This window comes from Kogia breviceps, chromosome 2 (assembly GCF_026419965.1).
Source record: "Kogia breviceps isolate mKogBre1 chromosome 2, mKogBre1 haplotype 1, whole genome shotgun sequence".
Lineage (NCBI taxonomy): Eukaryota > Metazoa > Chordata > Mammalia > Artiodactyla > Physeteridae > Kogia > Kogia breviceps.
Genome location: NC_081311.1, coordinates 26,491,225 through 26,514,407, shown reverse-complemented (window position 1 = coordinate 26,514,407; position 23,183 = coordinate 26,491,225). Strand labels below are relative to the sequence as shown.

At 51.2% G+C, this 23,183-nt stretch overlaps 1 protein-coding gene across 3 annotated transcripts in view; it reads left to right on the top strand.

Annotated features, from left to right (window-relative positions):
* SUFU (SUFU negative regulator of hedgehog signaling) overlaps positions 1-23,183 on the top strand; it is a 112,074-nt gene that overhangs the window by 74,062 nt on the left and 14,829 nt on the right. For 2 of the 3 annotated variants that reach the window (XM_059054122.2, XM_059054121.2), the window contains exons 4-9: positions 303-445; positions 1,352-1,437; positions 1,711-1,783; positions 5,044-5,200; positions 7,250-7,361; positions 21,537-21,671. In XM_059054122.2, the coding sequence (XP_058910105.1) occupies positions 303-445; positions 1,352-1,437; positions 1,711-1,783; positions 5,044-5,200; positions 7,250-7,361; positions 21,537-21,671 (706 nt within the window). The remainder of the gene's footprint in view (positions 1-302; positions 446-1,351; positions 1,438-1,710; positions 1,784-5,043; positions 5,201-7,249; positions 7,362-21,536; positions 21,672-23,183) is intronic. The other variant, XM_059054125.2, reaches the window with a different exon arrangement.

Below are 23,183 nucleotides of genomic sequence, written 5' to 3'. Positions count from 1 at the left end.
GTGAAGGTGCTGGGGAAGCAAAGATGCCAGAAGTCTTTGGACTTGCCAGGCCAAGCAAGCAGCCACACTGGCAGCCCGTCATCTTCCACTGAAGGCTGGCAGAATTGGCGAGCAGGAACGTGCTTGGTTTGGGGGCAGTAGCCATACTGTTTGCTCCCATCCAAGTGAATGCGTCCCCTCCTTCACAGGGGCCACCTTGGAAAGCTGGGGAGCCTCCCAGCCTGGGCTTCTGAGACCCCGGGTCGGGCTCCAGGCCTGGCTGCAGGGCCTCGGTCGCTGAGGACCCTCACGTCTGTCCACAGAGAACACCTTCTGCAGCGGGGACCACGTGTCTTGGCATAGCCCTTTGGATAACAGTGAGTCGAGAATTCAGCACATGTTGCTGACAGAGGACCCGCAGATGCAGCCCGTGCAGACACCGTTTGGGGTGGTTACCTTTCTCCAGGTGAGGCACAGGTTGGACTTGGGCTTGAGCCTTTCCTGGTAGGACAGGAGGGCTTGGGTGGGGCAGTGGGAGAATGGAGATTTCCTGTGGTCTTCTTCCACTTTCTAGTCTCTCTGATGGTTTGTTGGGTAGATTTGGTTGGCCTGATTTAACCTGCTGAGATGGGGTGAGGGGGAAGGGGCAGGGGCCATTTGGGTAGGAAAGGATGGCTGTACTGAGTGGATAGCAGAGAGGGTATTTCTGTGAACTTGTAAGACCCAGACAGCCACAGGCACAGGACCTCCCAGCAGACAGCTTTGGACTGGACTTTCCCTTACCTGGAAGGGACGTGCACCTACCCCAGCTGCACCTGAGCTGCTTGTGATCATGGTGGGGTCTGTGCGAAAGTTCAGTTGTTTCCTTTGAGATTTCCTCAAACGCTCAGCCCCTGATAAGGAAGGGAGCTTCTCTGCGAGCTGTTGGTGCCCTTTGGTCATCGTTCTAAGCTTGAAGGGTCTCAAAATCTCTATTTACAATCCCCATGATCCTAGACTGGGCAGGAGCATCTCCCTGGACCTCCTCTGCTTCCGGAGACATGGGCTGGGGACCCATCCTGAGTAGGCAGGGCCCTGATTTTCTCTTCTGCAGTCTAGGGCTAGGCTTTGTGTCGTCCAGACCGCTGAGCCATCACAGCAGGGCAAGGGTCAGACCTCAGTGCCCTGTGTGTGGACCCATCCATCTGCTAGCCAGGCCACTGTTCCCTCCTAAGGGAACCATCCCACTTTGGACACATCAGCCCCTGAGCACAGATCCTGCCTGTGGTCCCCCAACTTGGGTGATACTAAGAGAGCCTGGCTAGCTGACCTTCCGGGTGGGTTGGAGGAATGGCCATTAACGCACAATGGCATCTTTGTCCTGGGGTCTCAGATTGTTGGCGTCTGCACCGAGGAGCTCCACGCAGCCCAGCAGTGGAATGGGCAGGGCATCCTGGAGCTGCTGCGGACGGTACCCATGTGAGTACATCCCTGCACTATGAGATGGGGGCGGGGTCCCCGGGCCTGGGCTTGGGAACTCCTCCTTCTCTCCACATGTGTACGCCCCCTTACATTGCTGCTCAGCCTCTGGGTTTTCAGACTGGGGCTTCCTGATCACTCTCCCTGACTGTCTCTGGCCACTAACCAACCCCCTGTGTTCTGGGCCGGGGACAGCAAACAGGGCAGGCTGTAGACCTAGCCCATCAGCCCCAGACCCTCAGTTACCATCCTGTCCCCTTTCCTTGTCCACAGCGCTGGCGGCCCCTGGCTGATAACTGACATGAGGAGGGGAGAGACCATATTTGAGATCGATCCACACCTGCAAGTATGTCTTGAGTGAGGAAAACCTTTCTAGCACACTGTGCCTAGGCTTCTTCCAAATAACACTGGCTTTCATCCTGGGAAAACGGAGGAGCTTTATTTGTGAGTGAGTAGAAATATGGCATGATTTGGAATTTGTCCTCTGAATTCTGCAGAGCACATAAGGGAGCAGAGATATCAGGCCAGGAAAACTTGTCTTAGACATATGTTTTTTTGCGTTTTAAAAGGATTGATTTTATTGAATGCAAATTATACATCAATAAACCTGACCAAAAAATCGGATCACTAGCAAGGAAAGAAAATCAGTATAGTGGATATTTCTTGCCCAGTACTCATCCTGCCATGTTCCCCTTCTTAGAAGAACACAGAGTTTCTTTCAAGAAGCCACCCCACTGCCACCGCCACCCTGTAACAGTAGAACAGGTGATAGTGACCCCACAGCCCAGCTGCAGTGGGGGCGCTGATTGGTCTAATGATTCCATCCCCCTTTTAGATACATTTTTCATCTTGGGTAGTCGGACACCGAGCTCCTCCCCTGGCTAGGTTGGCATCCCTTCATAGATAAAAGGAAGTCTCTATACACACAGGCCTGCACTTCTCACTCAGCGTGGCCCACCTGTACAGAGTGTCAATGTTGTCTTTGGGTTTTTTAGAAGCAGCACTCTGTATGAAGGTGAATTTTGAAAGCCACGTAGAGCATAACTTCCTTTCTTATTGGCAGCTCCTGAAGCAGGAACCGCAGACAGCTAATAATGTGCCTGGCATGTGCCTGCCTCCTTCTCCTTTGCCCCTGCCCATTGCGGGTCATTGCCATCTCTGATCATTTTATGCCTCTGTAAAAATCTGGTAGGCCACAGGCTGCTGCCAGGAGTTACATGTCCTTTAGGAAGGGTGGGAGGTGGCCAGGAGAGGTAGCAGGCGGACATGTAGCCAGCAGTCCCTGGGCTGTTTACTGCAGACCTGGGAGTTCTTGGGCAGAAGGCCTACTCATTCACAGATGATGCTCCTCTGTTTTCCTAGTGCCTTGAACACTGCAGCTTTCCAATTGCTGCCAGGATATCCTCTGTTATCTCTACTTTAAACTTGGTTTCTTTGTAGCTTCTGCTTATGCAAGAACCAGGAACCACGAAGGCTATGTTTCCCTAAGCCCTGTTCTGCAGCCACACTGGGATCCAGCACGGGGCACCATGGGCTGTTGTTTGGCCCCTGTCCTAGGTGCCAAGTGCTAAGAAAGCACCTGATCCTTTAAGCTACTAGGGTAAGCTGCCCATCCTTTCTCTGCATGCTGAGAACAGTTCTCCCTAGTCTTCAGGCGCCCGTGAGGCCAGCCAGCAGGACACAGAGCACCTAGTGTTCTTTAAAAGCAAGCAGGGGGGGCTCCCCTGGTGGCTCAGTGATTAAGAATCCACCTGCCAATGCAGGGACACGGGTTTGAGCCCTGGTCCGGGAAGATCCCACATGCCGCGGAGCAGCTAAGCCCGTGCGCCACAACTACTAAGCCTGCGCTCTGGAGCCCATGAGCAACAACTGCTGAGCCCGTGTGCTGCAACTACTGAAGGCCACGCGCCTAGAGCCCGTGCTCCGCAACAAGAGAAGCCACCACAATGAGAGGCCTGTGCACCGCAATGAAGAGTAGCCCCCGCTCGCCGCAACTAGAGAAAGCCTGCACGCACCAACGATGACCCAACACAGCCAAAAATAAATAAATAAATAAATTTATAAAGAGAAGGATTATATTTTTTTAAAAAAAAGCAATCAGGGGCACCTTGGTGAGAAAGTCCAGCTTCCTTTCCTGGGGCTCTGTGCACCCAGTGGGAGCTCCTATGTGCTCGCTTGTGTCTCTGGGTCCCACTTGCAGGCTGTTTGTTTCAGAGCTGCTTCTGGTCCTTTGCTCCACGCTCTACCACTAGCCAGCTATGTGCGTGGACAAGTCTCTGAACTCCTCTGCGTCTTCACCCTTTCTTGTTTACTCATAAATTAAGTGGGCTGAGCTTGTTGAGCCAAGAGGTGTCCTGAGCTCCTTGCTTAGGTGAGGTGCCTCAGGGTGGCCAGTGGAGAGGGAAAAGCGTAGACTCCACCCCAAGCAAACTAGGGCTCACGCACCCCTGGTTAGAGCACAGAGAGCCACTCCCTGCCATCAGTCTCTCACGCCTCTGCTCAGAATCCCCAGCTTTGCCTAGGCTGCTGGTAGCACTGCAGAGGAGGAGAATGGGATTGATGGGAAGGAGGCATCGGGCCAGGGCCACCTGCAGACTGGTCTAAAAAAATAAGGACCCTCTGTAAGCTTACCTTGTGCTTCCCTGGATGGGCTCCCTGGCCGAGCAGCAGGCCTGTTTGGAGCCTGTGGAGCCATGGGGAGAAGGTCCCCCAGACAGGGAGGAGCAGACTCTTACTGAAGTACTAACTCAGGAGCTCTATTTGGCCTACATGACTGTTTATGAACAAGGTTGCGGGAGCCTCCCAGATGACCTTTCATCCAAAGCCCAACATCACAACTTGTTTTACCAGAAATCCCAGGTGTTTGTGTTTAGCTCTTCCTTGAGGCCATTTGGACTTAGAAGTGTCAAGGCCTGTGCGAAGGCAGGGCCTCTGGTGGGGTCTAAAGATGGTCACTGCCCTCCAGGCCCCCGTTTCAGTCTAAGAAATGGAAAAGACTCTCCATCCAGAATTCTTGGCCAAACAAGTCAGCAATGCAGCAAGGGAAAGTCCGGCCCTTCTGCTCTCTGGGGACTCTTCCCTGTGTGACCACACCCTCTGCTGTTGGAAGAGAAAACTGCAGGTATGGAGTCAGAGAAATTGGGCTGAGTCCCTGCCTCTCCCGCCTGTGGCCGGCTTCCACCCTGGCCTCTGGAGCAGCGACCAGGTGATCAGTGAGGAGAGGAAGGACCGTGTCTTTCCTCAGGAGGGTGGTTCCTGGCTCTGCCACATCAGCTCCACGGGTCAGCACAGGGTGGGCAGTCAGAGCTCTGAGGCGGGTAACGACAGTCACTTTACTGGAAGGCTGATGGGAGAGGAGACGCTTGCCTTGGGATTTTCATTCTTCCCGGCTCCCCTAATTGCTGGTTCCCCTGGAGGAGACCCGTGGCTGGCAGAGACAGACGGCCACGCGTTAGTAACCAGGGCAGAATAAGGTCAGAGACCCTGCTCTTCTGGCACCTGTCCTGTGCTCAGCTCTTACCAGGGCTCAGTAAACATGGGAAAGGTGGTGGTGACCTTGGGCCACCGGTTCGCTGAAGGAACTCCGGCTCTTTGGCTCTTTCCAAGCAGGAGAGAGTTGACAAAGGCATTGAGACAGACGGGTCCAACCTGAGTGGTGTCAGCGCCAAGTGTGCCTGGGATGACCTGAGCCGGCCCCCCGAGGACGACGAGGACAGCCGGAGCATTTGCATCGGCACTCAGCCCCGGCGGCTCTCTGGCAAAGGTGGGAGCCGTCGCCTTCCCTTTCCCCAGGCCGGGTTTCAGTATTTCCTGGCAGGATTTAAACAGCAAGTGAGGTCTTCAGCAGGGTGGAATGAAGGGAGCTTTACTGACCCGTTTCTCCTGTGTTTCCTGTGTATATTTCAGATTGCACTTCCAGCAGTGACCATTGTGTTTTAGATTTGCCCCTTGCTATCTGAGGTCAGGGAGGTGAGTGGAAGCCCTAGAACAGTTACAGGAAACAGCCATAGTCCACCCAAGTGCAAGAGAACAAGCATCGGCCACCCACAGAATTGACACAGGGCCCAGCTCTAGCCTGAAAGCCATGCCAGACCTGAGGATCACTCTGGCCTTGGGCCCTCCCAGGCCTCAAACAAGAGAGGCCTGAGTGTGAGGCCGGTTTGCACACTTCCCCACCCCACTCTCTTGCAGATACAATGTAAGGGGCATAGGCAGGGCACCCTTACCTGCTGCATTTTGTCGGGGGGCCTTGGGGAAGGAGGATATGGCTCCCCTTTTGGAAGCTCACCATGTTGGTCTTGGTTAGCGAAACAGTTTTGGTTTTTGTTTGTTTGTTTGTTTTGTTTTGTTTGCGTTACACGGGCCTCCCACTGTTGTGGCCTCTCTCTCTCGCTGTGGAGCACAGGCTCCGGACGCGCAGGCCCAGCGGCCATGGCTCACGGGCCCAGCCGCTCTGCGGCATGTAGGATCCTCCCGGACCAGGGCACGAACCCATGTCCCCTGCATCGGCAGGCGAACTCTCAACCACTGCGCCACCAGGGAAGCCCACAGTTGTGGTTTTTAAGAAAGGGCATCCCTAACTAACTCCAAAAGAAAAGCAGCCATTTACACAGACGTGATTACAGCTGCTTTTTCTACTTCCTTTTTCAATTCTTCCACCTTTTCTTACCTTTTGAAGAGTAAGATACCTAGATTCCTGAATAAAATACCAGCGCATGTGACCGCACTTATAAAAGGTTTTTCTTTCCATAAAAAACAACTTAAAACCCTAGTGCAAATATCTGACCCCTTTCTCTCCTTCCTGCTTATTCTAATGATATGCCAAGCCCTGGGGAGATTCTGAGAGAGTGTACAGTTATTAGAATCATTCAGTAGCTTTTGATAAAAGAGCTAATTTAAGGAGGGATTCACAGTTTTGTCCAAAATTTCAACCATCATTGGCTATTTTTTTAAAAATTGTAAAAGTAAGATCCATGCCACTATAACAAGTCAAACACTAGAAAAGTTAATAATCACCTCCATCCTCTAAGTCCACCCTTTAACCAACAAACGTTAATTTGCTTTTTTGTGTGTGTTTGCAGTTTGCAGAAGTAAATCTTAGACGAAAATCTCAATATAGGGGACCAGACTAGTAAGCTTCACCCCAAAGACCAGAAAAGCACCTTGCAAAGAAATAATTCAACCAGGGGACTCCTTTGTCACCTCCTGGCCCTTGGCAGAACCGTGGAGAGGCAGGGATAGTACCAAGGGATAGTACCGAGGTGGGGAGATGACTTAGTATCCCACTGACCCGGCCCGAGGGGAAAGGGTGGCAGGACCAGATACCAGCTGACCACCCAGAACCCAGGAACTTGTGTAAAGGACGCCTGCTCATTCATGGCAGAGCACTCGCAGCCCTTACTGGCATCCATTAAGTGGGTAGAATCCCTGGGTGGTCTTGGGCAGTGGCTGTCTTGTGAGTCACTGTCTGGAGCCATGTTAGGGGTAAGCCTAGGGCCTGTGACACAGGATGAGAAAGGACAGTGAAGGAGAGCCCTGCCTTGAAGAGTGCGCTTCTGCAGTCCAGAGCCCGTTCCTTGTCTTCTACAAGAATGGTGCTCTTCAGACCAGAAGTTTCCAGAGCACACGATGCCTTGTCTGCCCTGTGTCCTCATGCTACACTCAGATCGTACAGCTGATGCCTAGAGTGGCCTCAAGACCAGCCTTCTTGGGGGCCTTTCCCCAGCACATCAGCAGAGCCAGGGTCCAAGAACAGGGGTGGGGATGCTGGGGGCCCAGAGGACCATCAGGTAACTTAATGGTGTCATTGCAGACACGGAGCAGATCCGGGAGACCTTGAGGAGAGGACTTGAGATCAACAGCAAACCCGTCCTTCCGCCAATCAACCCCCAGCGGCAGAACGGCCTCACCCACGACCGGGCCCCGTAAGTGCCCTGCCCACAGAGGGGTTAGTCTAGCTTCCTGACAGCAGTGTCCTGGGACTGGGACAAGGGGGCAGTTTTGTCCTTCAGGGCCTGTCCCTGTGGCTTGCATGAGAGAGAACAATGCCCAGAGGCCTTGCTGGATGGACTCAGGGTCTCTGGGCACACAGATCTGTGGGTTGTAAGGGCCTCAAAGGGGACGCAGCGGACCAGAAATATAAACAACAGTAAATATTTACATAGGCTGTGTGAGCAGATGGGAGGCCAAGTTGGGGCAAAATCTGACTTGGGGCCTCCCAGCCTTGTGGGAGCCCATTGTGCTGAGCACGATTCCCCTCCTTATCTCAGCCTCGGCCAGAGTTGCCCTTCCTTCCTTCCTGGAGCCTGGTCTCCGGCTGATAGCTGCAACCCCAGGGGCCTCCCTGTCTGGCCAGCCCCGGACTGGACGCCTGCTGCTGAGGCCCTTCTTCCTGCCTCCCTTCCATGGGGCCCAGGGAAGGGAAGTCCTCTGCAGGCCTCTGCTGTCTGTCCAAGAGCCCCTATAGCTCTTAGGAGAGACTGTGACCACCCCAGAGGTCAGATCCACTTCCTGCTGACCTCTCTTCCTCGGATGGGGGCGAATGGTGGGCAGAGCTGGAGCTGGGCACCCCCCTCTGCCCTTAGTCCCAGGGCAACTCTAGGGAATAGCTGCTGGCAGGGGATGCCTGGGAGCTGGCAGCCCAGAGCAGGAACCCTGCCTGCCAGAGAGGAAGTTGCTGTGCCCTGGGCTAACAGGGAGGCGGACCACTCCTGCAAGACCAGGGTGATCCGTCCTTCTTCTAAGAAGTCTTTATTACACACTTGCTGTGTGGCAGGCTCAGGACCCAGAGGGCCATCTGGGGTGTAGGCTCTTTTGGGGACACATGAACTGAAACAGTTAATTAATTGGCATGATTCTGGCTGTGGATGTAATTTGTTGGCAATAGTTCCTTTGAATTCTAGCTCCACTTGCTCATCCACGATTCCCAGAAATGGTAATGATCTAACGTGCTACACAGAAGAGTCAAGTCAGCATGGTCTGGAGTAGTTAGGGAGGGCTTCTTGGAGGAGGAAGGACGTGCGATGGGCCTTGAAGGAGCCCTGGAATTTTAACAAGCAGGTGAAGAAGCTGACAGGGATGGAACAGGGGAGGCCTGGCTGGTTAAAGTCGAAGCTGTAACCTGGGAGCAGATTGTGGAGTAGGGAGAGTTACTCTGGCTGCCCAAGGTGGCCCACCTGAAGAATCTGCCATCCAGAAGCCATGAGAGTAGAGCTCTTTTGCAAGAGCCTGGAGAAGCCTCCACTGCCACCTCCAAGCAGTTTTCAACTCCAGCCAGTGGATTTCTACAGCCAGCCGCCTTAGGCACCATCTTCCCCTGGCAGGAGCAGATGGCCAGGCTGAGTCGTGGGGCATCTGGAAACTCTCCACCTGTGAGTCTGGACCCTGTCCCAGGGCCATACTCCTTCGCATGCCCTGAGCTTGGCCTCTTCCTCTGGGCCCCGTTGGCACTGATGGGAGGTCGGGAGGGAATTGAAGGCTTAAAGGCTCAAGCAGATTGCCCCATAACTTGTGACAGTCTCAGTCCAGACGGCCCTTCCACTTCCAAAGGTCTGGGTTTCTGGGCAGAAGGGCAGAGGCTCCTGTGGAGGCAGCCCACTTGCCCCTACTGTACATCTGGGACAAGTCTGAGATCTCACTCCCAGTCTAGGGCATACTTCCAGCTGCTGCACCCCCAGACATTGTAAGGCGCACAGGGTTCCTGGATGCAGACATCCAGCCCAGACTCAGCCTACTGGGCAGTGGGACATTGGATCTGTTCAAAGGGCTATCTGTAGACACAGGGCAGAGGCTACAGCCTCCACTCTTTGGCCTGAGTTGGCTGAGCTACAGAGAGATGGATGGGAATAGATCAGAGGTGCAGCCATCTGGGGTCATCTCCCCTCCCTGCAGCTCAGGGACCCAGTCATGTCTCCAAGGTGCTGGAATCTGCAGTCTGAAGGGAATCGGAATGTCTCCTCTAAGGTTGTCAGTGCTGGTTACCAGTTTGTTAGCAGTTGGTTGAGAAATGGTTCCTCCTTTGCCAAGAACATTTTCCAACCCTCCCTCAAGTCTCCAGCTCCCTGTCACCTCAGGATCGATGACGGCGGCCTCAGTTCAGATTAGCATGCACAACTGTAATATCTGTGCTGCCCACCCTGGGACCTGACCCGGTTTCAGATAAACCGCGTGGATTGTGACTGAGAAAGCCGACCCAAAATGTGCTGGCACTAGTGTTTGCTCCTCTCCCTGTGTCTTCGTGTCCGATTTCCTTTAGTCAGGCTTTCTGGGCTGGGGCTCTGATGCATAGTCTTATGGGCCTGAGCGTGGTTTGAGAAGGCTGTGGAGATAGAGCAGAGGTTCAGGAGGGCCGATTGAGCCTGGGTATTAGCAGCTGGGCTCTGGCCTACCTGAGGGAATCAGGCACTTGATCTTTTCCCACCTTAATGGCGACTAACACTGATAGGTGCAAGTGCCAGGTAATGTTCCAAGTGCTTTATACCATCCTCACAGTCCCTCTTTGAAGTAGATAATCTTATTATCCCCCTTTTATAGATGAGGAAACTGAGTGAGGTACAGAGAGGCTAGTAAGTAACTTGGCCAAGGTGAGAAAAGGGTGGCACTTAGGCCAGCCCCTCAGCCATTAACATGGTGTGGTCCTCCTTACTCCATTCTCAGGGACCGCGTGAGGGACACCCCAGACTGTGTCTCTCACCCTCATAGGTGGACCTCCTCTAACTAGTCAGAGCATGAGTAGAGACTGCTCCCTTGGCACCGAGGACAAGGCTAAAGCGCCATGTTAGACGCTTACTGTTTGTATTTAACTCTAGGGAAGACATGCCGCCAGGCTCAGTGCTTCCAAATCCCAGAGATAACAAGATGTGTCATAATTGTCTCATTTATACCAGATTACTTTTTAACACAAAGCCTTGTTTTCTTCATGTTCAGAAACAAAATCAACCGTATATCTCTGGCCCCTCCACCACTTCAGGGCTAGGGGATTTCTTTCTTTTTTTCTTGAGGCCTCACTTCCTGCTTCCCAGAAAGGCAGGGCCCTCTGGGTAACTGCTCCTCTCCCACTCCCCCGCCAACCCTCCTCCCACCGCCTTCCCGGAAGGGGAGTCCTTGGCCCTCTTTGGGGCTTCTTCCAGCATTTCACAACCCCTGCATTCCAGCCGTGAAATTTGTATCTGGCTTTTCCCAAGATGATCAGTTGAGAAAAGCCTCCTTCGGCTTGCTGGCGCCTCCCTTCCCACGGCCTGCCCACGTGAGTTTGGGAAGCAACTCCTTTGTGCCACTGAGGGGAACCCGGCTTAAGGACTGTGCCTGCCAACATTTATAAGGACCCGGGTCGAGGGAGAAAAAGTCACTGGCATCCTCTGTCTGAGGTTACCTGGTTAGACATGGACTGTTCTGTGGAGTCTGGCCTTTGCTTCCCAGCCTCCCCACAGTGACCCCAGGGATGTGCATGGTCAGGTGCATAGCGTGGGGAGGTTTGCATTTCTGTAAACTTGCTCTGATGCTGGGAACCTGCATCAGTGTACCAGGACCTCCTCCTCCTGCCAGTGTGTCACTGATTGAGGTTGGGGGACCTTTAGGGAGCTCTGCGGGTCACATAACACCCACAGAGAGGGGCAGGGCCCATGCATGTGTGTGCACATGTGTTGGGGGGGAAGGTTCCTGGCTGTGGGAGAGACACTTTGTAGTTGAGCCACCTTTAAAAAGCAAACTAACCGTCATCGCTGAGCTAAGTTTCTCAGTCTTCTGGAATTGCACCAGCAGCTTTTAAGGCTTTTTAAATTTTTGCTTGTTGCCTTAATTTTCTGGAAAATTAAGGTTTTGTAGCATGATTTCTCCTGTTGTGACATTTTCAGCTGCACCCTTCCCCCAACATGCACACAAAACACACATATATTTCTCTCCACTTTTATGAGTGTCTCTGCTCCCATCTGTTTAGCCTTTTGGATGGGTAGCCATGCTGCCTCTGTTCCCATCTTGAATAGCTTGTGACCTGGCCAAAGAGTCATCCTTTAGAGAAAATTGTGTTTTGTTTTGCTCAGCCTATGAGACCCAAGAAGATTAATTAGAAGAAGAAAATATCTCGTTTGCATCCAGTGAATTGGGTGAAGGAAGGTGAGTTTCCATCTGGGAAAAACAGCTGGGCTATTGCCATCACTTCCTGCATGCAGGGCAGTCTTGGGTAACCCTGCTCAAAGGGCTCTATCATGTCAGTGCAGTGGCCTGCCTGGAGCCCGAGTGTGTCATGTTGGCGCCCCTCACCGCTCCCACGCTGGGGAAGTACGCTTGTTTTCGCTGGAGAGAAAACCCAGGAAGAAACAGCCCTGCTTTCAGGGCCCCAGCCAGGCCCCACAGGCTGATGGGAGGAAGGGCCCAGGCCTCTGTGATCCACATTTGTCTTGCCAAGTGCCTGCCTTTATGTGCCTTTCTCAGAAATACACATTGGAAAGGGCAGAACAAGGGCTCCACAACAGTCCTGCCTGGGTGAATTTCTGTTTGAACTCCATTCTCTGCTCTACTTCCCCAAAGAGGTGAAGCAGTGGCCATCGTTAACACCCCAGCCTCAGAGTTCATGGCTGGCACATTGACTTCTCAATCCAAACTGCATCTCTCTTCCTCAAGTTGCACAATCAGGAGTATTTTTATCACCCATCCTTGATCCTCAGTGTCACCCAACACTTCAGTAGTGAGTCACTTTTCCAGGGAAAGGAAAAGGAAGGCTCAAAGGTGAGAGCTGGAGAGAGGAAATGACTCAGTGTCTCAGAAACCAGAAAGCCAAGAGCTCTGGCTAGAGCAGGCTCATTCAGGAGAGCAGGGGTCCTAGTCTCCCACCTGACTCAGACCACAAGCCTAAGGGGGGCGGTCCCTGGTGCCCAGAAGAGTTAATAGTTGATGAAGGAATCCACCAACCTTAACACAACTTTTCCTCCCTCTGTCTTCTTCAACCACACTCCGTCCCACTGTTCTATCATCACGTTCCATCCTTGGAATATTCACAGTGAAAACACTGAGTTTCATCATTTGGTTGTTGGTGTTTACCAATAACCTTTTAAGGCCTTTTACTCCGTGTGTCATCCTCATCAGAGAATTTTTCCAAATTCAGATGGTAGCAGTAACTGTGGAGGTGAGCCGGTGCCCTTACCCACACCCACAGCCTGTCCCAGTCCTGCCCTGAAGGGAAACCTGCAAGTGGTTCTTTCTCTGGAAAGTTCAGAGCTTTCGTCAGCAACCTGAAAGCAAAAGGAATAACCTCCCAGGCTAGCGGCAGAAGCCAGAGGTTGAGCTGGGCTCAGCAGGCCAAACCCATTTCACTTCTGAATAGTTGCCAACCCGGGTGCCCTGGTTCCTGCTCCCGGGAGTCCCCAAGGAAAAGGCCCCAAGTCGTGTGGCCAGTGCAGACGTCATCACTGTCACAGGACTAGGATTGTGGCTAAAAGGAGTCTCGGTGGTTGGGCTCCTCTCCTTTCCACACCTGCTGCCATTGATAGAATGTGACCAATACCCTGAGGCTAAAATGGAAAAATTAAGACTTTTCAGTCTGTAGAGACCAGGGTGGAGAGGAAACATGGATACAGTTCTGTCAATCTATGAAGCGTGGGTAGGGTGAACAGGGGCCTGTACTGTAAACTCTGCAGCACTAGAAATCAGGAGTCTGTCCTGATACTGGAAAGAGAAGGCGTCTTAGGATATGTAAAAAGTCCCCTTAAACAGTGGGAAGTGTAAATATAGGATGTGTTACATAGACAGGTAGTAGAAAAGAAAGACATAGAAAGATTTAGATCAATTGCTGAATGACTGAGGTGTGCCTCTGAGCCATCCACAAACCACTCCTCAGTGCTCCCAATACAGGAAGAATCCTGGGCTGGACAGCTTCTGTGACCAAGCAGGCAGGTTTTTTTTGTTTGTTTGTTTTTGTTTTTGTGGCCACGTGGCATGCAGGATCTTAGCTTCCCAACCAGGGATCGAACCTGTGTCCCCTGCAGTAGAAGCGCGGAGTCTTAACCACTGGACCGCTAGGGAAGTCCCAAGCAAGCAGTTTTTATTAAGTATCGCCATGTGCCAGGCCCTGTGTTGTGGGCTATTTTTGTCCCCATTTTACAAACAAGAACACGGAGGCTTAGGTAGATTGTATAACTTATTTTGGGTCAATGAGCCAAGATTAATAAAGTTCAGAGCCAAAATTTGAACCTTGGGTTGTTTGAATCCAGATCCAGACCTCTTCACCACTGGGTACTGCCTGTAAAAGAAGATAAAAGTGGAGGAGTTGCCTGCCAATTCACAGGAAAAAATAACTGGAAAGAAGGCCTTGGAAGTCTCTATACCAGTGCACAGAATAAAGCTGGTGTTTTAATTTGCCTGAAAACCCCTGAGGGTGGCAGGTCAGAGAGAAGCATACTAAAAAAGTGAAATCTGCTAGAGGATATGCTCCATCGAAATGAGTGAGGAAGACATACGGGGAGCAGGAAATAGGATCCAACATGAGAAAGAGGCGAGAGGAATCACCAGTGTGAAGGTAAGGGGTGATCCCATGACGACAGTTGTGCCACAAGAACGGAAGGCAGACAGTTCAGACTAGAGTCGTTTGGAAGGATCCTCTGGAGAAATGTCTTTTTTTAAAAATGATATTTAATTTATTTATTTTGGGCTGTGTTGGGTCTTCATTGCTGTGAACGGGCTTTCTCTTGTTGCGGCGAGTGGGGGCTACTCTTTTTTTTTTTTTTTAATAAATAAATAAATTTATTTATTTACTTATGGCTGTGTTGGGTCTTCGTTGCTGCGTGCGGGCTTTCTCTAGTTGCGGCGAGCGGGGACTACTCTTTGTTGCGGTGCTCAGGCTTCTCGTTGTGGTGGCTTCTCTTGTGGAGCATCGGCTCTAGACGCGCGGGCTTCAGTAGTTGTTGCACGTGGGCTCAGTAGTTGTGACTCGTGGGCTCTAGAGCCGCAGGCGCAGTAGTTGAGGCACACGGGCTTAGTTGCTCCGCGGCCTGTGAGACCTTCCTGGACCAGGGCTCAAACCCATCTCCTTTGCATTGGCAGGCAGATTCTTAACCACTGCACCACCAAGGAAGCCCTTGGAGAAGTGTCTGTAAAAAGATAAAATTGAGGGACTTCCCTGGTGGCACAGTGGTTGAGAATCCGCCTGCCAATTCAGGGGACACGGTTTCGAGCCCTGGTCCGGGAAGATCTCACATGCTGTGGAGCAGCTAAGCCCGTGCGCCACAAGTACTGAGCCTGCACTCTAGAGCCCGCGAGCCACTACTACTGAGCTCGTGTGCTGCAACTACTGAAGCCCACATGCCTAGAGCCTTTGCTCTGCAACAAGAGAAGCCACCGCAATGAGAAGCCCACGCACCCCAACAAAGAGTAGCCCCTGCTCGCCGCAACTAGACAAAGCCCGCGTGCAACAACGGAGACCCAACGCAGACCAAAATAAATAAATAAATAAATAAATTTTTAAAAAAGAAGATTAAATTGATAAATATTTGCTCTATTTGAAAGTCTTGGGAGAATCTGTAGGCCATTGGTCGTTAGTTTAGGATTGAATTAGCAATAAACACCTAGAAAACCAATACGGTTATTAAATACAAGGAAAATAGAAAATCACACTAGGGATTTCCCTGGTGGTCCAGTGGTTAAGAATCCGCCTTCCAATGCAGGGGATGCAGGTTTGATCCCTGGTTGGGGAACTAGGATCCCACATGCCACAGGGGAACTAAGCCCACACACCGTGACTACTGACCCCGCGTGCTCTGGAGCCCACGCACCACAACTAGAGAGAAACCTGCACGCCACAATGAAAGATCCTGCGTGCTGCAACTAAGACCCGATGCAGCCAAAAACAAAATAAATAAATAAAATTTAAAAATCACACTAGAAAGGAAAAGTAATCACGTTATACTACATGACTCAGTTGTAAATAGCATTAGTATAATAATGTAAACACTTAATACTGAGCTAAGCAAACTTACAATATAGTTATCTTGGGAAGGTGGGAGGGTGGGATGGAAGGGAGCTAAAAGCTCGTCTTCTGTAGCAGCAAGTCAACAGATAAAGCCTGAAAAGGGAATACCAGGAAGTAGAAAGAAAGTATATTAGAGGTATTGAGGAAAATACCAAAAGAATCAGCTAACAGAGATGACGGTGGTTGTCTCCGAGGAGTGGGGAGTGGGAAGACTGCTGACTATTGTAATGAACCTTATAGAACTATCTGGCTCTTTCAACTTTAAAAAAAGAATAGTAAAAAAAGTCAAAGAAGTGATATTGTAGGAGCTGTTACAGCTTGCCCTGCACAGTGAAAAGAAAGAATGACACAAAATTCCAGGTAAAAATCACAAAATTGGCCCCAAGGTAAGCCCTGGTCACTCAGAAGAACTTCAGCTTCCCCGGCATCGGGCTGAGAGCTGAAGGTGAGCATCGTATAAGTGTCTGACAGGCCTCCTGAGGGCGTCTGTCTTTGGGTGAAGGAAATGACGAGGCGCCTTGGCTGTGCACCAGACTCTGACCGGCAAGGAAGCTGATGGAGTGGGATGACAGGGCCTTGGGAAAAAGCGCTTGGGCAGAGCAGGGTTCAGGAGAGAAAACCCTGGGCCTTGTCAGAGCACTGCCTGACCAGTGGTCCCCAGAGGGAGGGTCCCCACAGCCTTTTCCGGGGGTCGGTTGGGGATTAAGTGAAAAGGGGTTCCTGTGGCTAAGCTTGGAAGAGACTCGCTTACACAAATGAAACCGGTTCCTTTGCCCTCTGTAGTCCTCCGCAGAGTCTTCGAAATGCCAACATTTTATGAATCTTTAATCTGAGATGCAGTGTATTGCATCCAGCCTTTGCCACATCTGCTCTTCTAGAAGCTTCTCTTAAATTAAAATTCCATCAAATACCCTTTGGGGAGCCCTGCCGTGGCTTCTAGGAAGCAATTCTTTTAAGAGTTCAGGGGAAAAAAAAAATAGATGTGTCTTCATGGCCTTTGAAACCCCAGAAGGAAAGACCACTCAGAGGGATGGGAGGCTCTTAAGGAAAAATATTGTGGTTACACTTTAGCTGGCGTCAGGAAGACCTGGGGTTTTTGTCTCAGCCCTTTATTTGCCCATTGTGTGATCTTGGACTAGTTATTTAAGTAACTGAGTTTCAGTTTCTTCATCTGTAAAATGGGAAAAATAATACCTATTTATAGGGTTGTTATAGAAATGAAAGGAATAAAGTATATAAAGCATTTAGCATAGGATCTGGCATCATGGTGTACACTCAGTTAAAGGTACCCCTTAATACTATTATTGCAGAAAGTCCCCTGCAAACTAAAAAGAGGTGTAATACCTCTGGGGACCAGTAGAGATATGTAGAGAATTCTTTACGTAACTCAGAATATTTTTGAAGAATTTGAACAAAAGCTGGAGAGGGAAGTATGTTATACCAACAGACACTTTAAGGAACAGGATCAAGAAAAGCTGAAACTCAAGAAAAATTAAGTCTTGCAAAAAAGGGCTATGATTAGCAAAACGGACTTTGTTTTTCATAGTTCTGTTTGGAACAAGAAGAAGAAAACCTAGGCCCCATTGTTTGGACAGAGTAATGTTAATCAGAGGCAGAGAGGCAGCAAAAATTTCCTCTACTTCTATTGTGCTTCCATCTCAAAAAGAATGGTTATTAGACTAGGAAGAGTCATATGGGCATCGATAAGAGGATTGAAGCCATGATTTCAGATCTCCTGGTCCACATGTATTGCACCCCAGAATACCAGTCAAATTGGCAGATGAGATTCAGGAAGCTGTTGTCAGTAATCTCTGAGGGAATGGGAGAGAGGTGTTGACAGACTGAAAGCACTCAAAAATTTCAAGATGCAAAAAGCATCTTGCACTCTCTAGACTAGTGAGCTTGGTGTCAACTCACAGGGAAAACTCTGGGCTAGATTATTCAGCGAGTAGGCTGTGAACACTCTCTAAGGAAAAACAGTGAGGCCTGAGAGACAGCATGCATTCACAAAGAGTCAGACCTGCCGGACCATCCTCACTGCCTTTTTAGAAACACTTAACCTATTTCTATTTGGTAGATAAAGGAAGTGCTGTAGACCTTGTATAGGTGGGGGTTAGCAAGATGTTTTGAGAGTGTCTTCTGACATCACTGCTGGCAAGACAGAGAAATGTCTATACAGAGCATGCAGGAGGGTGAGGGGCTTAGTGATGGAATGGTTGGGTTGATTATAATCAGTTGGATGAGCATACCCAAAGAGTGATGATGTCAGTCTGTCAGCTTGTCTGCCTGGCCCTGTCCTACTCACTATTTAATCAAAGCCTGGGATGAGAACATCGATGGCAAGTTTATCAGTTTTGTCAGTGATGTGAAGTCAGGGGGGGAGTGCCAATATGATGGGTGCCAGAGTCAGGTTTCAGAAATATCCAGACTGCTTGACACCCTAGCCAGATAATGCAGATTTCTGTTCTAAGCTCCAAATCATCTAGAGTACATACAAGCTAGGGGGGAAGAGGTCTAAGCTCAGTCCAGGGGAGAAAGCCCGAGGGAGATTTTGTTGACAGAGGGAGTGTGGTATAAGATGGTAGTATGCTGAGGTTACAAAGAATAGACAATTGGATGACAGTTTTAATAGAAATAAAGTATCCCAAACAAGAAAGCTCACAGTCCTTCTGTGATCTGCTGGTTAAACCACATACTGTATTTATTTCCACACATGACACTTCACTTCTGGACATGACACTCGGGCTTTGACAAGCTAGAGCGAATCCAAGGGAGAGTGACTTGGATGAATGGAAGATTTCAGGACCTTATCTTAAGAATATAGTTGAAAGTTGGGGCTACAAATACTGGAAAAGAGAAACTCCTCTTGGTCTGTGAGCAGCCTCGGGGATTTACACGGCTGTCATGGAGGATGGATTAAACTAATTCTCGGCGACTTGAGGACCAGTAGATGAGAATTGCAGGAAGGCTGATTGCGCTCATTGTGTAGGAAGGCGGTCCTGCCAGCACGTCTCTCAGCAGAACAAAGGCCTCAGGGGGTTTTGTTGGCCTGTAGTTGGGCCTTCCCAGAACACCAGCGGTTGCCCAGGGCCCACAGTGGCTGCTGCCCCATCTCAGAAGTCCCCTCTTCCAAGCCCAGGGCAAGAACCTTTGCTCAGAATGGGGGACTGACTTGGCCAGAGGCAGTTGGATTCTGGGCCCAGGGTAAAGGCAAATAAGTCTCTATTAAGCTATCAGCATTCCTGCGTGAGGAGCAGATAGAGTTCTAGAGGCAGCCAGCTAACATTTTGAGCACCTACTATATCCCAGGCACTGTTCGATGCTTCACCTGGGTCATCTCATTTAATCCTTATAAGGAAAGGGTATTGTTATTCTTCCCGTCGAGAGGACAGTGAAGCTTAGAGAGAGGCTAAGTTATCTGCCCAAGGTCATATGGGACTCAAACCCCAAACCTATGTTGTTAGCCATTCTGCCTCCCAGAGCATCCTTCATCCCCTGGCCCCATCTTCCTAGCAGCCCCCAGCAGTTATGGGCCTCCATGCCTCCCTAGGAGCCATTCTCCCTTCCAGCCCTCAAGCTCTGCCTTCCCCTCTGCTAGGAACTCAGGGAGAAAACAGCCCAGCTGAAAAATTAGGCCACGCTGGCGAGCACACTACTTATTTTTTTATGACTAAGATTAAGCTGACAACCATGCAAAACATTGCAAACCTGTGTCGGCTGCAGATTTAATACCTCACCCAGCCCACACAAATAATTCATGCTTCTGCATCGATGTCCAGAAAAAACAAATCAGCAAAAAGCTGGGCTCCTGCGTGTGTGTATGTGGAGCAGCCGCGTTTCCATTGAAGCAGCATGCCGGAAATACCCAAGCTCCAGGACTGCAGATCTAGCGTTTTGCAATTTTTTTTTTTTTCTCTTAAAAGATTAAAGTACGTTTTCAAATGATTGAAGGTTGGTGGGAGGTGTAAATGTGGGCACTTGTCACATTAATTCTTCAGATGATTAAGTTCTTTTCCATTTCTTTAAAGCTGTTTGCACTTGGGTTTGAGGTCCTCGTTCCGGGTGAGTGTGTTGTAGCAGTTACCAAGGTGACTTTAGCTGACTTTCAACAATTTATTTTTCCCTCCAGCTTGAGACATCTCTAGCCCTGTGTGCTGTTGATTCTGCTCTCCCAACGCCCCTGCTCCCACCCCCAGTTGCTATTCATCAGCATTTCTGCCTGTGTCAGAGAGGCCCACCAGCTCGGAGGCCCCACCTGGCAGCCAGGCCTTTTGGGATGGTGGTGTGTCTCAGAGGTAGCACAGGGAAGTGATGGTGAGAGTCACACCCTGGCTTTTCCTCTTAAACTAACTCTGTGACTGTAGGCTTATCACCTCACTTCTCTGAGCCACGGGTTTCCTGACCTGTACAAGAAGTATTACCTATAGGGGAATCTACCTGGTGTAGAGTCCTTGCTGTGACGGCTCAGTGAGTGAATCTATGGACTCCTTACTCTGGAGGAGAGTAAGGGCTCACCAAAGAAGGCTGCTGTCTTTCTTGAGTCCTGCTTTTGTCCGAGCCCCAAGGGTGGTGTTTGGTGTTGCTCTCCTCAGAAGGGAGGCGTAGCAGCCCGGGTGTAAGGGGAAGTGAGCTGGTCAGAGGTCCTAGGCTCCCACGATGGCCTGCCACTGCCCAGCTCTGTGGCCTTGGTTGCATTACCGGCTCTCTTTTGTAAAGGAAAGAGGTAGATTAAACAACCTCAGAGTTTCCTTCCAGCCCTGAAATTCTGTGACCCTCTTGGCCAGCATGTTTGTCTCCTGCACAGGTCTTGTGAAAGGATTTGTCAAAGGAGACACTAGGGCAAAGGGCAGTTTCAGAATTGGCTTTGGAAACCAGAGGAAGGGACCACTTTGTGAAAGATCAGTCCCCTGTGCTGTCTGATGTCACCCTCCATCCTGCCTGCTGACCTCACATCCTCCTCCCTCTGGGGAGGTGCTCTGAGTGTTGGGGTGCCTCATTGGGCCACAGGCCCCAGCGCTCAGCCCCGCAGTGTGTAAGGAGGTCGGGCCCCCAATGGCTGTGTGACTGTCAAGCCCAGATATCCTGGGTGGCTATTGCCGCTTCAACGATAAATAACTAAAGCTTCTCACCCAGTATTTTGTTCACTTGGGGAATTGTTCTGAGATTCACAGTCCAAACCAGGATCTGGCCTTTTGAATGAGATCAGTGGGTAACCCTCACTTCTGGCTGAGGCAGATTTGAGAGGTTGTCAGTGGGGGCAGCTGAATTTGAAAGAGCAAATCTTAGATTGCAAAGGGACCCCGTGGCCCAGCTGTGGAGCAAGCTGTGGGTGGGAAGCAGGACAGGAGGGAGCGTGAGGCAGCAGTGACAGTTCGCCATGGCTGGCACCACAATCGAGAGGAATGTGGTACAGGGTTCCTGGGGCCTCGTATCCCAGCAGGGTGGTAGCCCGGTCCTGCTGCCCAGCTAAGCTCACTGATCTGACTCCTGAGAGCCTGGTTTCCACCCCTCGATGAGGACTGTGTCATTTCCTGTTGGATGAAGGATGTGTATGTCACGGCAGCTGCTGGCCATTAGCAGGAGTGTGCATGCTCTGAGCCTGCTCTGATGTCAGCCTTTTCAGGGTCAGCAGGAAGGAAGCTCTCGGAGCCATGTCTTCTGGCACTGTAGCACCCCAGCCTTGGAGAACTTGGGATCTGAGGCTCTAGGGCAGGGGAAGAAGGGCTCCCAGAAGCCCCTGATGCTATCTTAGGGAAGAACAAACCACTGTGACATAAGCTTTTATACAGAGTGTTGGCCAAAGATGAGGCTTCAGAGCCAGAACTACCTGCAACCAAATCCCAGCTCCACAGTCCCCACTGTGCGACCTGGACAAATTAGGTCACCTCCCAGATCCCCGGCTCCTTATCTGTAAAAGGGCCATAATAATAGTGCCCACCTCACGGGGGCGCCGTGAGGAGTAATCAGCGAGAGGTGCCTCACGCAGGGCTGGCACTTGGCGAGCCTGTAGTGAGTAAATGGTGGCTGTTGTCATCTTCATCATCAGTCACCATCCTTGTCATTCCTCAGGAGCCTGGCCTGAGAGCCTCCTGTCCTGCGGTGTTCACCTTGTGCTGAACCTGTTCCTGTGCTTGCTTCGCAGGAGCCGCAAAGACAGCCTGGAAAGTGACAGCTCCACGGCCATTATTCCCCATGAGCTGATCCGCACGCGGCAGCTCGAGAGCGTACATCTGAAATTCAACCAGGAGTCAGGAGCCCTCATTCCTCTCTGCCTAAGGTAAGCCCCACAGCATACAACTTGGCCTCAAGGAGCCACCAGGCCTGTGCTTGCCCCGTACACTGAGGAAGAGTCTGGGACCCAGGGTGGGAGGAGAGCTAGTCAGGCCACTCCATCCTGGGCCTTTGGGGGAGCCCGTGGACCCTGAACCCTCCAGTAGCCCTCACTGCGCTGGAGAGCGCTCCTTTGTCCAGAGAAGTGTCCCTCAGCCCTGCTCCCTTACGAAGGTTCAGTGACCTAGGGAGTCTCAGATGCCCTGCCATCCCACCAGCCCAGAGTCAGGGTTGGCAGGGTCCCCAGTAGCACTGGGGTAGTAGGACAGGGGAATCTGATGGGTGGGACTCTATTTTCTCCTCCTTGCTGCTTTTCCATGCAGAACACTCAGTTCTCCAAGCCCCGTGGCCCGCACAGCAGACTCCTTGAGGGACCCAGAAGCCCAGCTGTGTCCCTCGTGCTGTTGTCCACAGTGCCAGAAACCCACCCCTGTGGCCAGAATTCAGCTCTCTGCATGGGGATGCTGCACAGGGCTGAACCTGTTGCAGCTGGCTTCCTCCACAGCCCTCAGGGGTTCCACCCTCACTTTTATAGCAGGAGAAGCAGCGAGGATAACTCTCAACTCAGACGGCAGTGACAAGGAAGAAAGGGGTTGCACTGGTTTAGACCATCCCCACTGTCCCTGGAACCTGAGGAAGGACCCTGTGTGGTAACCAGCCTTGCCCAGTAGGGCAACGAGAGCAAGTGGGCAAGAGCGATCAGGGTCTGGCCAGGCCCCCGCACCGCCTCCGCCCCCGCCCCAGGACCCCAACGATTTCCTCTCCAGCTCCCTCTCTGGCCCAGGCTCAGGGCCCTTAGACTGGTGAAGGGTTAATCTGAGGCAACGTGAGAAAGCCAAGAGCAGGTTTTGCTTCCTTTGCTGACTGGCATCTCTGGCCCACTCGTTGCCCCTGCCTGCCCTTCCCCCAGGTGTATTTTCAGACATGGGATTAACAGTAACTTCTTGTGGCTCCCTCAGAATGACTCCACTTGGCTTCAGCTTTTTTATTTTTATTTTTATTTTTTTTAAAGATGTGGCCTTGGTAGCCATTTAAATCTTGTGGGGAGCCAGGAGGAGGTGGAAGACCGTGCCCCGGACACAGGATTGTTCTGTGAGGGCACTAGGCCATCATCCCAGGGTGTGGGAAATTCGTTTAGGTGCTTCCTCACCCCCACCCTCCAAACAAAGGTGGGGCACGATCCTCCTTTTAGCTCTGGGCCTGACCCTGGGCACATTACTAACTGGCCTCTCTGGCCTCGGTCTCCTCACCAGGACACGAAGGAGGTTGACTCCCATCCCCTTTCAGGCCCTTTAAATGCTGCTCCAGTATCTGCTAGCCTTGAGCACTTTGGAAGGGTAACAGTAGAGAACTACTTGTAAGAGGCTTCTCGTGGGAGGTGTTGAGACGAACGTGCTTAGTTCCAGGCCCCTGTTAGTGGGCAGATGGTCGGTCAGGAGGGCATTTGCCAGACAGCCCA